General features: G+C 46.2%; 2 protein-coding genes across 2 annotated transcripts; both read left to right on the forward strand.

Moving 5' to 3' along the window:
• Positions 1-3350: 3350 nt before the first annotated feature.
• LOC107305514 lies at positions 3351-5356 on the forward strand. The gene is made up of 2 exons (XM_015843541.2): positions 3351-3546; positions 3978-5356. Exons 1-2 carry the CDS (start codon positions 3387-3389, stop codon positions 4574-4576), a joined length of 759 nt encoding a protein of 252 aa, XP_015699027.1. The 5' UTR covers positions 3351-3386; the 3' UTR covers positions 4577-5356.
• Positions 5357-10564: 5208 nt separating this feature from the next.
• Positions 10565-12615, forward strand: LOC102701138. The gene is made up of 5 exons (XM_006664983.2): positions 10565-10837; positions 10920-11069; positions 11710-11899; positions 11968-12072; positions 12148-12615. Exons 1-5 carry the CDS (start codon positions 10565-10567, stop codon positions 12540-12542), a joined length of 1113 nt encoding a protein of 370 aa, XP_006665046.2. The 3' UTR covers positions 12543-12615.
• The last annotated feature ends 254 nt before the right edge of the window (positions 12616-12869 follow it).

The raw sequence follows: 12869 nt of genomic DNA on the forward strand, positions 1-12869 counted from the left end.
CAAAACCCTTTTCAGATGGACATGTTCATGCCCAACAACCTTTTAGTTTCCAAAAATATTTGGAGGATTGTAACGTCAGACATTATTTGACCGGACACGAATAAAAAAATAAATTTCATAGCTCGTGATGTGGACTAGGGTTCCCGATCTTTCGAAAGGTTCTGGTAAACAATCGATTTGGGCAGAGTCGCGACACACGTCGATCCAGCTTCTTGAGCCCCGCAATCGCAGCACCACGTATCCTCTGGTTACCACCGTGCCAGAACACAGATGGCCTCACCGAGAAGGCTAATCCCTGTTTGCGAATCAAACAACACAAACAAGAACAAGAAAGAAAACAACCAAAATTGCAGATGAATGATTAAACTCACTCCGATCTAGCGATGAAACTGTTCTGGACAGATTAATCTAAGCAAAACCCCCTCTAAACAATGACGGCTACTGAATAAATAGGGTTAGGGACGTCCTAGGGTTTTCCTAGGGCGCACACCGCTTGGGCTAAGCCCATGACACGATTACAAGGCCCATAACCGAAAACAGATTCAAACTGGATGATATACGTGGCTTGTTTTGCAGATTCCCTGGAGCTCGGTAGGAATTTTGATGCAGGACCAAAACCATCCGTAAGTAGACTCCATAAGCTTTCTAACAAGTACTCATGGGTCCGAAAAGTCCTTCCAGATCAGCGGCTAGGTCCGTTTGAAGTTGATGCTATCAAGATGGCTGAATCCGAATCCAAAACGTGTAGAACTTTATCTCTTATCTTCTATGGACCAAAAGTGACGTGGTGAGATGGGAGTGGACTTAGAGAATGTCTTGGTTTGGTCCCCAATCAACTTTTTCAATTATCAATGCATTCTTTACGCTCTGTCTCTTTTCTTTCGCCCAAGCAAGTACTTCTGTGAACAAAAACACACGAAACTAAATGTGTAGCAACATTTATTCAAATATATAATAAGTAAATCTAATATAGAACATATGCACTTTTGGTTGATTAATACATAATGTAGTCATGCTTATATCCAAGCTAATTGTGTCCTCATCAGCTCGTTTGGAAACCACGAGATGAATCTTTTAAGTCTAATTAATCATCACTAGCACATGTGGATTACTGTAGCATTTATAGCTAATTATGTCCTAATTAGGCTTAAAATATTTATCTCATGATTACTCCCATAACTATACAATTAGTTTTTATTTTCATATGTATTTAATGCTCTATTTAAGTGCCTAAAGATTCGATATGATGTTTTTAGAAAAAGATTTGGGGATGTCCTAATTTGAGTGCGGCACGGACGAGTACCCCGGCCGTATTCTTGTCGCCGCGCCATTGCGGGCGGGAGGTGAGGTCAAGATCGTCAGTATCCATGTGCCCCTGAGGTCGGTCGTCGCAGCGGCGATTGATCAATCGAACTAAGAAACCATCGCGCTCGTGTGTAGATGAGTCCGTGACTACGGTCTCGATTCGATAATTTATATTTAATACTTCTAATTAATGTCTAAATATTTATATATTTAATACTTCTAATTAACGTCTAAATATTTAATATGATAAAGGATTAAAAAAAATCTCTGAATCCAAAAACCACGAATCAATGCAAGCAGCTGTGGTAGCTAGGTGGTGGTGATATAGTGGTAGCTTCATTTTTCTACTTCGTTTTCACCTGCTTGTCTCGTACCGGTAGGTGGGGGTACAGTGGGCAAGGTCTAATCGAAGTCTCGACATGCCTGCGCTTTCCCATTCGGTAAAAAAAAAAAAAAACAAGCATACATTAGCAGCAGCGAGGACGGGAAGTCTAGTGGACTTTGACATTAGCTTCTCCTCCGGTGATCGCCGGAATGGAGGAAGACAAATGAAGAAAAACAGATTTTAACGGCACCAGCGTTTTGACAGCAGAGGACTTACGAGGTTGAGTCATCAAAGTTTTGCCGGTAGAGGACTTTCGAGGTTGAGTCACTTTTCTGGGAAAAGGTAGCTTCGAATTTTTCTTCCGGGAGAATGTTGTCCATTCATTCACTTGTTCAGTAAGCCAATTGTCCAACTCCTTACGCCAATCAGGGCCACCATCCTTCCAGAGGAAGAACCGAACCATAAAATCCTTACTAGAATAGGTTCGAAGATTATAAATCCAGAGGCCCACTTTTTTTGAGCACAAAGTAAAACTGAAACATCTTCCCGAGAGATGAGTAACATGGAAATCACCAGGAGAACCCCCAATGCAAGCTCGAAGAGCAAGAGCCGCAGAAGAACAAAGCCGAAAAGAAGATCGAGGGAAGTCTACCACCAAGGTAAAAGGTCGACGAGAGAAATAACGAGAGCAATGAACCGGGGACCGGAACCTGGAGAGAACTTCATCTCTGATCCGATCGCCTGGCGAGAAATCCCACCCTCCCGGCGGCGCTGGAGTAACAATCTCCGGCGGCAGGAGGAGTCACCATGATCGCCTCTCGATCACCAGAGAGAACCGCGAAAACCGGAGAGCCACCGACCTTTTGACTTATTTAAAAATTACAAAACGGTGTATTTTTTACGAAAAGAAAAGTTATTTTAAAAAATCACGTTAATCTATTATACAATTTTTTATAATTTATAGTTAAAATCATATACTAATACTATATTTTTTCGGCGGATAACTAATGTTTATGCCCTCACCGCCTAACATGGCCTCAGTCATATCCAAAATGACAAGTATTATCACTTAGAGTAGCCTTAGTACTTGAGTTCACCTCTCAAAAGAAGAAAAGACCTGTAGCAGTAGAGCAACTTACACATTCTTAATCCGTCTCATTTTCTCGCTTATGCTTATATTTATAAGCCAAAATTTAAATTTTTAAGTTTAAATTTAAAGTTGATTTTGAGATTTTTCATCGTACCTTATTTTTTAACATTGATTTTTAGATCACTAAGAACATATATATAAAATTTTTATTTATAAACTATTTTAGTTTACAAATATATCATTTGATTTTTAAGAAAAAAGATAAACAATCCTATAATAATAAATCATATTATAAAAAATAAAAAATAATTATATTTTTAATAAGAAAAAATGATCAAACGTAAAACTAAAAATCAACGACGTCGTATAAAAAATAGAGAGGGAGTATGACATTTGGGCAATTATTTTTTTTTGTTTTCAAATTACATCCATGCTGGTGCTTCCGTGGATGCTACGTACACCGGCCTAATCTTAGCGGGTGAGAACGAGCCCAAAGTATTTTTGTTGGGCTAATCTTTGCGGCCTGTTTCCAAGAAATGAGGGCGATAACCGTACACCGGCCCTCTCGGTCGAACTACGGAACCACCAGGTCCCTCCCATAAAACGAGAAAGTAGACGCCGCCGCTGGTCCGCCGCCATCGGATCTAAACCTCTCGTCTCATTGCAATGGCATCGAAAGCTTCCTTGCTCAGGCGGGTAGCCCATGCCGCTGGCTCCGCAGCGGCGGCCACAGCACGCTCATGCTTCGCCCGCTTGTCTGACAGAATCAATCGGGCAGCCCTCTCACCGACGGCGGGGGCGGCCGCGTCTCCCGCTCCTCACACAGGTTCGTATCGTGCCACCCTCGTAGATCAGCCCCTGCACCGTTCCGCCGTCGCCGCACCTCCCCCCGTCACCGATAGCAGCGGTAAATCTTTTCCGATCCCTCCTTCAGGTAGCTTCCGCTGCCCATCTATTCCGGAGGATTTAACATTTTGTAGCCTGCAAGAATACACTATGTTATGAGTATTAAACGGGAATCTATTGTTTTATTAGACGAACATACCTGACTTAGCGCAGATGGGCTGAACCCATCTCATAAATTCTTTGCTTTTGGTTTGTTTGGGTGTGAGGTTGAAAAACGCTGCTTACCGTGCATCTGGGTGAATAGAGCAACATATTATGGGTGTTTTACTTTAGTTTTACAGTGCAAGATGCGAATTAATTTGCAACTCGACATGAGACTACCTTTTCTTTTCTTTTTCTTTTTTCTTGTAGACAAGTCGAAAGGTTGGGTGAAGTTCGTAGCAGAGGAGAAGGACCTTGAGTCAGACAAAGCCCTTTGGGATTTGTATAAGCGCTGGTGCAAGGCTTTCAACGTGGAGCGTGACCATGCTGAGATGCTCCACCGGTTCCCTGCATTCAAGGCTAGTGTGCTGTTTGTCCATCATACCAACAACAGGCCTAATCTGTCCTACAAATTGGCAATAACCAAAATGGCCGATGGAAAGCTAAGGGAAATCTGTATTAACGGCAAGCGGCCTGATTATCAGCTTCGCAAGGAGCTTGACTTTAAACCTGCTCTCTTCATAGGTGGCTATCACAGATGCTTGAGGCGGGTCTACAATGATTTTGAAGTGGTCGATGGCAGATTGTATGTTGATTTACCTGAGGGGCTTCAGCTGGGAACCCCAGATCATGATGCGATCAGCGGCAACAAGCAGATTAGCGATTCATCTGTTTTTTTTAAAGCTAGCAGTGGCAAACTTTTGAAGCGGGTCTACTCTGTTTTTGAAGTGGTCAATGGGTGCTTGTTTGTTGATTTACCAGATGGGATTCATCAGCTGGGAACCCCAAAGGATGAATATGGACTCTGAATCTGCAATACTCCATGCGTCACCACCAAGCCTGAATATCTCCTATGTATAATAAGTCTTCTGCCATGGAATGCATATGCTGACTCTTTACTTCTGCAAAGAACACATCTGTACTAAGTATGCTTCTGTCCTGAGTCATGAATATGCAAACTAAGTTCTGCTGCTGAAGGTTGTTTTTAAGTTTCCCTAAAGGTTATATAATAATTCCAGATTCATCCACCTGTTCTAATTCATTGGAGTTATTTTTTTGAGATAAAACTGTATCAGTTGGAACGCAAGATTCTCTGCAAATAACACAGCTTCCTTAGCTAATAAAAGTTTCTTTTGTTGCTCAACAGTATATCAGCCCAGGTATAAACAAAATCGTCCATCTAACATATAAATGGAAAGAATATAAGCACAGGTATAAACAAAATTGATGTTGCTGTGAGATGGATAGCTGTACTGTTGTGTCTATGTTTAAATGGAACCAGAAGCTTTTGTGCATCGTCAAATTCAGTGAAGTGCCCACTGCTTGGCATTCCGTAGCATGGAGATCCTGTTTTTAAGTTTCTTGTTGGAAGATGGTGACATGTATCATTTAGTGTAGAATTTCATGCCTTCAATTTCTATGTTCTTCTACCTTATTACCAGGGCATATTAGTGCTGTTATAACATTGTTGGGTTTTTTACTTATGCATGACATGTGCAGGTGGATTTGTTTTTGCTACTGAATATGTGTTTGGAGTTAGAATTGATATCATCAGTTGAGAATATGAGAAGATGATATGCGGAAGACAACATTTATCACTTTGTATGGGTTAATCAGTTATATCGTTCGGGTTAACCAATGGACTTGTTTTCTTCGTGACTTTGATGCAGGTGTTTATGGACTATCTGGATGATAAGTTTAGGTGTGCATGGAGTAACTGGAGTAGTTTTTTTTTTCCTGTCGCACTGAGCCACAACATGAAAAACATCTCCATAACAGAAGTGCATGTGCGGTGAGAAAGCCGCCTCCTGGACGCATGTGCTCCTGACGCATGCTGGTAGCGACAACGGCCGGCCCTATCACGACATGTACAATGATTAATGATTTTGGTTATCACGCGAGCAAATAAGATATAGGGAGAAAAAAAAGAAGTGAGAGAAAAATAGTTATTATGTGACTCAACTATTTACTTTTACTAGCTCGGTGCCTGTGCTCGGTGATGGTATTTAGTAACAAAAATTATTAAAAAATGGTGTATATATTGGGGCAATGTAATTTTACTAAAATGCATATCACTTCTTTTCATACACTTATTCCACCTCCATAAATTTCTAAAGTTGCAGCAAACACATAGGTGGTCATCTTTTCGCTTTTTGAAGAAAAGCCCAAACGACATATTTATAAACAAAAATTAAATTACGAATAAAAATGTATATATATGTATTCTTAGTGCTCTAAGCCAAGGCTAGAAAATAAAATGATAAAAAAAATTTGTATGTATTCTAAGTGCTCTAGAAGCCAAGATTAGAAAATAAAATGCGATGAAAAAACTCCAAAATCAACTCCAAATCTAATGTTGATAATTTAAAATTTTGTTTATAATCATAAGCAAAATCAAAAAGACAGGGTGGGTGATAGTAGATATATCAATGCGTGCATGCTTTTTTCAAGATGAACTAAATGATATTATATCTACTACAGTACGATCTTACACGAAAAGAGAAAAATGACAAAATGCATAACTGCAGGCTCTCAACATCTACAACCAAAGTACAGCTACTGTCAATCAACAATATAAACAATATTTATAGTTGTAAAAACATTTAAATTGATCGCACTCTCATGTTAGAACATTGAAGAGTAGTTTACATTGCTTTCAAATATTGAAAGACCAATTCACAAGCAAATATACATACCAAGTGACCAAGTTAAAGTTGCATAGCTAGGTATTGAAGCAGTGAGTGACCAAAGGTCAAACATTTCCAGTTCAGAACAATATATGCCCCATAGAGCATCTTCCTTTAGTCAAGGTTGGATTTTAATCCATTATCTAAAAAAAATAGTGCATCTTCCTTTTTTTCTGTTGGAGAAATAACAAGTTGGGCATATCTTCTGCTAGCAAGCAAAATCCACATTATTGGATTAAAGATCGCTGAGACCTATATGAGACATAAAAGAGATCTTAGTCATTTCCTTGGTTTAATTGGTATGCAAACATCCACTACTTTATTCACATTTTTCCAATTTTTTCAGCAATTAGCATTATAAACCAATGCACAAATCAAATTTATTATTAAATTGTTTTATTAAGATTCTAATTTTATCAGCATCTAATCTACCAATACACAAATCTAACGTGCTGCTCTAACAGGGATTTTCAGAAATGTAACATAAGCTATTGTCACACCCGGAGTTTCCTTCCTATGCCTAACTTTGTAAAAAAAATTGATAAACAATAATTGGCTTAATAAACTCAGGAAAAACCCCTCTAAAAGGATTAATTTAATTACATCGAAGTCCACAAGGCATTAACTAGATTTAAACTCAAATTACAGATTATAAAATTTCGCTCCAAAAAGTAATGTAAAACTCAGCAAAATGGTGAGGCTTTTTCATTTTCCTCTCTTTTCTCCTTTATTTTCCTTTCCGAATTGGGCCGCAACCCAATTCTCCCCTCCTTTCTCTTTTCTTTTTCCCCCTCTCCCCTCCTTCCTCTCGGACCAGCCCAGCCGAGCAAGGCCCAACTACTTTCTCCTCCCAGCCGCGCGCACGCCTCCCCCCCACCTGGATCGCCAGCCGCCTGGCCTAGCTCGCCTCCTCGTCGCGCGCTGAAGTCCATCCTCCCTTCCCCGGCCGGCCGAGTCCGCGTCACCGCCGACTCCGATTCCGCCGCCGCCCGCCTCGCCCGTGTACCAGACACGACCTCTAACCGCCGCCCGTCCTACCCAGCCGCCGCACCCCATAAATACCCCATCGCCGTGCGCCGCCGCCAGTTTCTCTCCCGCACCCGATCCGCCGCCGCCCCATCTCCGCTGCCGATTCCGCCGCCAGTCACCACTCGTCGCCGCTGACCCGCGTCACCACTGCCACCTCGTCCTCGCCAACTCACTGCCGTCCGCGCCGCCACCGGTGAGCAAGCCCGCCGCCCTCCTCCCTCCCTTCTTCCACTCCGCGCGCCGTCACGAAGGCCGGCGTCGTCGTCGTGCGCCTGCACACCCCGGTCGCTGTCGTCGCCCCGGCCATCGCCGTTGCCTTGCGATCGCCGAGCTGCCGATGCCCGTCGCTGTCACATGTCTCCAAGCGCCAACGCGCCTCGCCGGTAGTCGTTGTCGTCGCGCCCCTCACCGTCATCCTCCTCGCATCGCCGCCGGTGTCGTCGACTCCTCCTTGCGCCACCGTTGTCGTCACCCCGCGCCGCCTTTGCCGCCGTGTCGGCCGTCGCCGTCGCGCCGGCTGCGCCATCTCCCCCCTCTCCCCTGTTCTCCCTCACCGGCCGACAGGACCTAACCGTCAGCCACTACGCCTCTCTCCTCCATGGGTCCCACCGATCAGCCTAACCGATTTCCCCTCCCCTCTCCTTCCCGTGGGCCCCACGTGTCATCCCCTCGCCCCCTCTCTCTCTCACCGACAGGTGGCCCCCACCTATTGGCACCACCTCCTCCACCTCGCTGACGTCGGCATGCCCCCGTTAATTGCACAATAATTGATTTAGGACTTTCTGTTTCATAACGAATTCATCTAGTCTAAAAAACCTAGAAAACTTCTAAAATTCATAACGAATTCATCTAGTCTCCGTTTAAGTCCATTCAAATTTCATTAAATTCAGAAAATTCCAAGAGTCCATTAAAAATACTTTCTTGTGCTGTTTCAGTAGAGTTTGTGTCTGTTTTATTTATTTTTGTGCTTTGTCGCTTAGATTCGAAGCCCGTCGACGTGTCGATTTACTTCGAAATCATCGCCGAAGTACCCCCAAGGAGTTGAAAACGACAAGTAGCATTCATCTTTTATCATATTGGACCTTGTCGACATTTGGTGTCGGTAATAAACTTACGGGGTGGCTATTACGCTGGGAACTCGATGGTTAGGATGAAGAAGGAGACGATTTACCCAGGTTCAGGCTCTCGACTTGGCGAGATAATACCCTAATCCTACTTGTCGATGGAATTGGATGTGAATAACCGTGTCTCCAGTGGGGTGCCCCGTACCTCCTTATATAGTGGGAGGGTAAAGCTTACAGATATGACAGAGTCCTAATCTAATAAGACTAAGATCTATCCTTATTTGGTTATGACTCAGATATGGTACACACGGCATGCAATCCGGTAGTTACCAAACCCCTGGTCAATGCCATACGGATACAAACTCCTTCCTATTCGTTACTTCTTTGACTGTACGTAATCACATAGTCTACAGATACCCCTGGTATAGGTATTCCACAGCAGCCCCTAGAGTCGTCCATAGCAGCATAAATCATGCCCAGATTATCTACAATATCTTCGCACGCCTTACTGGATGGAATCCGAGTGCTTCCCAGGCGCTCCCCGAGTGCTCTGTATTGGTTGTAGAGGCTGTGGAGGACTCCGAATAAAAAGAATAAATTAGGTGCATCGTAGATGCACCTAATAGATGTAGCCCCCGACCCTATGCTTAAATGCATAACAATTAAACATAGGGTCTTCTATGGACTGTTACCTAAGGCATTCTCGATTTTTCAAGAACACCAACTCGAGCAACACCGTTTCGAGTGCTTTCGGACCCATCTGGTACCCAACTCAGGCCACTCCATTAGAGCATTTGGCGCCCGAGTGGTTTGGAGATAATTATTTTGCCATGTTTCCCCAGACATATAATTCGAAACCATATTTGCCTATGGGGTAGGTTATGTCATAACCGTTATGGCCGAGTAGTTAGTACCAAGTTTATTCGGGTTTACTCAATGTTTAGGCACATGCTATAAAGCGCAATTAAGTGCCATGGACGATATCAAACCATGCCTGCGTTAATACAGTCATAGGCCAAAAATTAGGCGGACCGTTGATTCCCAGACTTAGCAAGAGATTTTGAATTTATGTTACCGTTAGGCAAAACATAAACTCATCACACTCCTGTGTTTGAGCATGGTATCCACCGCACTAGCGCCGGTCATCTCAATTTTTGGCCCGTTAAACCCAGTTGAGGGACGTGGTAATACTTAGCCGTTAGCTGCCGATGTGACGTTTCCACCGGTGGACCGCGCACCATTTTTACTGTTGGGCCCGGGAGTCCAAGAGGCACAACCTATTTATAGGCATTCACAACCTCTCCTTTCCCCTCTTCCCCTCATCCCGCCGCCACAGTCCATTGCCATCTTCCCCCCTCGATCAACCCAAGCGATCTTTGCACGAGTTAGCAAGGATGACATCTCCACAGGACACCGGCGTGGAGCTTCCGCTTAGCGCCTAACGGAAGTCCATTGCCGGGGACGCGGAAGTGAAGTTGCTGGAGAAAGCCAGACTCCTTCTGGGACAAGCCGTGGTTGGATGGCGGTCAGCGTCGGGTGAGTCATTCCCCACTCCTCACTCTGACGAAATCGTCGTATTCACTTCTTTCTTCGAGAGGGGATTCAATCCCCCTGTCTCGGCATTCTTTCGTGATTTTCTTGACTTCTACAAGCTCGAGCTCCACCATCTTAACCCTAACTCCATTCTCCAGATCTCTTTGTTTGTTTACATTTGTGAAGCCTTTCTTGGTATTCCTCCGCATTTCAATCTCTTTCGCCACCTCTTCATGGTGAAACCATAGCCGAACCGGCAGAAACCCTCTGTGGTAGGGGGTGCCGGGATCCAGCTGTGCGAGGGGTGCAAGAAGGTGTGGTTTACCCTTCCTATGCGCACCTCGCTGAAGGGGTGGCATTCTGAGTGGTTTTACTGCACAAACCACTCGGATTCTCTACCTTCTTTTGTCAGCCATGCTCCTGTTGTCCAGGAGACATGGTCTTCTTTTCCCTCGGCCGACGGGGCCCCCAGATTGGAGCCCTGATGGACCTAGTGAGCGCACTAAGGTCCTCGGGCCTGACTGGTGTGTGGGCCGCACGCCACTTCATCCACCGCCGCATCCAGCCCCTGAAGGACCGAGTGCACCTCTCCTTCGACTATACGGGGGAGGATGACGCGACCTGTGAAGCGCCCGAGATGATCCAGCCGGCTGCGCTGACCGTCCGAATGAAGCGGCTCTGTGCTCCCGAGACCGACATCCCGAACAGTGCAAAGGGCTTCCCATGGCCTTTCAACGCCGGCTTCCAGCCTCCCGCGGTATGAATGACATTGCACAAGTCAATTTGGCTCTTCTTATGCTTGCTCTTTTTCTTGACACATTGCTCCATATTCTTCTCAGGACCGCCACCAGTTTATCTCACATCCGCCCAGGCAAACCGCGCCCGAACGAAAGCGCACGGCGGAGGTGTCGACAGACGAGCCAGCGGCGAAGAGGTCGGCATATGACCCGGACGCCGAGCCTAAAGTCCCCGAGCACCCAGAGGAAGTGGTCGAACCCGCCGTCAATCCTCCTCCACCGTCGACTTGGCCGTTTGAGCCAACAAAGCAGTTCCACTTCCGTCAAGGGACACGATAAGGCTTCGTCAACCCCACGGTCTCTCCCGACTCCTTAGCTTTGTTCTTAAGGATTTTTCTGCATAGGTAGGAGGTCGAGCAACATTGACCTGGCCGGGTCCCCACCACGAGCCAGGCCGTCACAGCCCCCAACTGCTGCGACTACTCCCACCGTCCTGCTTCCTCCCTTGGCGCCGAGCAGCACCGTCTCCTCCTCGGATCCAACTCTGAGCTCTCCACCGGTGGTTAAGAAGCGCCGGCTAAGGAAGAAGACGGCTTCCCCGGCTCCTTCGCCAGCTCGGGCCACGCAGCCTCCTCGACCATGCACTCCGCTGCCGAGTCCTGAGGAGATCCCTCGAGGTGTTCCCCGACTAATTGAGTCAGGCGGGGAAGGGGCGCAACCCTTCCGGCTTTCCTAGGAGGTGTCTGTCGGGCAGCGGGAAAGCCTGACCATCGACCCCCAGGCGGAGAGCGACGACCTGGCGTTGCTGGAGCAACACATTAATGAATTGGATGCGATCCAAGCCAAGTCGGATGCACTCTCTGGTCATCTCTGATCTCTTCCTTCTCCGCAGCGCATCCAAGCTAGGTCGGATGCAAAGTCTCGTGCCCTCCGACTGCTGACTCCTCGAATAGCGGCACTAGAGGAGATCGAGAAGGACCGGGCAGAGGTGATTGCTCGGGCCAAGCTGATCGATGACTGGCAGCGCGCGGAGATCGAAGCGCTGAAGTCGGCTAGAGCGTCGGACCAAGAGACCCTCACCGGTAAGCATTGTTTGTTCTTCTGAGATTATGAGTCATCTCGTGACTTTTCTAACTGTCCACTTTGACAGCCAGAGCTTCCGAGCTGGAGGCACTTCACAAGTGCAACGCCGAGCTCGCAACTGAGTGCTCGCGCTTAGCAAAGGGCGAGGAGACTGCTGTTACCGAGCTCGTAGGTTGGTGTTTGCACCTCACACCGTATTACTTGCTCTGTGGCTTTTTTAGGGGCTTAACCTTTTCTACTGCATCAGCAGAGATCCGGCAAAGCTCCAGGGCGGCCGTGGCGGAGATCGACGCGCGTCTTCAGCGGGCCACGACTTCTCGGGATGAGTTCATGGCTGCGGCGCAGGAGATTTTCGTGGCCTTGGACAATATGGAGCCGGGGCCGAGTGCTCCTTCAGCTGAGGACGTGCTCCAGAGGCTCCGTTGGGTCTCGAGGTGCATTCGGGAGGAAGGCAGGGACTCGGCAAAGGCGGCGGCTTACCAAGCTTTTGCTATCGTGAAGTCCTTGTATCCCCGGGTCGACCTCGCCGCTGCTGCCGAGGGGTTTGCCCTCGATTGCGATTCCGAGAGAGCGTTGGAGCTAATGAACGATGCTCAAGAAGCCGCCGTCGGAGTCTGTAGGATGATGGGCCTGCACCAGTAGAAGTGGTGTTGTAATCTTTGGGTCGGTTGTAGAAACTAAGTATTGTTTTAATGAAAACAAGCTTTTGTCTATCTATCCTGAGTTTCTTGCCGCTGAGTGTTCCTTAGTCATGTCATGGGTTTATGCTCTCGGTACTCGTCCTTTCCACCAGCCCCCGGACAGACTTAGCCAATGCGGAGCTTCGCGTCGTTTGCCCGGTTGAGTGCGATGGGTGGGTTGCTGTCACGCCCTGAGTTTTACCCTAGCCAAGAAATAATTAAATAATGCATTAAAAATAATTTGTTAATTAAAGTTCAGGAGAAACCCAGTGTAATAAATTAATTTAAT

This window comes from Oryza brachyantha, chromosome 1 (genome assembly GCF_000231095.2).
Source record: "Oryza brachyantha chromosome 1, ObraRS2, whole genome shotgun sequence".
NCBI classification, from domain to species: domain Eukaryota; kingdom Viridiplantae; phylum Streptophyta; class Magnoliopsida; order Poales; family Poaceae; genus Oryza; species Oryza brachyantha.

Bases quoted from the DNA above. Each gene is read 5' to 3' on its own strand.
- LOC107305514 (XM_015843541.2), top strand. From the start codon at position 3,387: ATGGCATCGAAAGCTTCCTTGCTCAGGCGGGTAGCCCATGCCGCTGGC. The intron at 3,547-3,977 runs GTTCGTATCGTG...TTTTTCTTGTAG, and splicing joins GTCTCCCGCTCCTCACACAG to ACAAGTCGAAAGGTTGGGTG.
- LOC102701138 (XM_006664983.2), top strand. From the start codon at position 10,565: ATGGACCTAGTGAGCGCACTAAGGTCCTCGGGCCTGACTGGTGTGTGG. The intron at 10,838-10,919 runs GTATGAATGACA...TATTCTTCTCAG, and splicing joins CCGGCTTCCAGCCTCCCGCG to GACCGCCACCAGTTTATCTC. The intron at 12,073-12,147 runs GTTGGTGTTTGC...CTACTGCATCAG, and splicing joins TGCTGTTACCGAGCTCGTAG to CAGAGATCCGGCAAAGCTCC.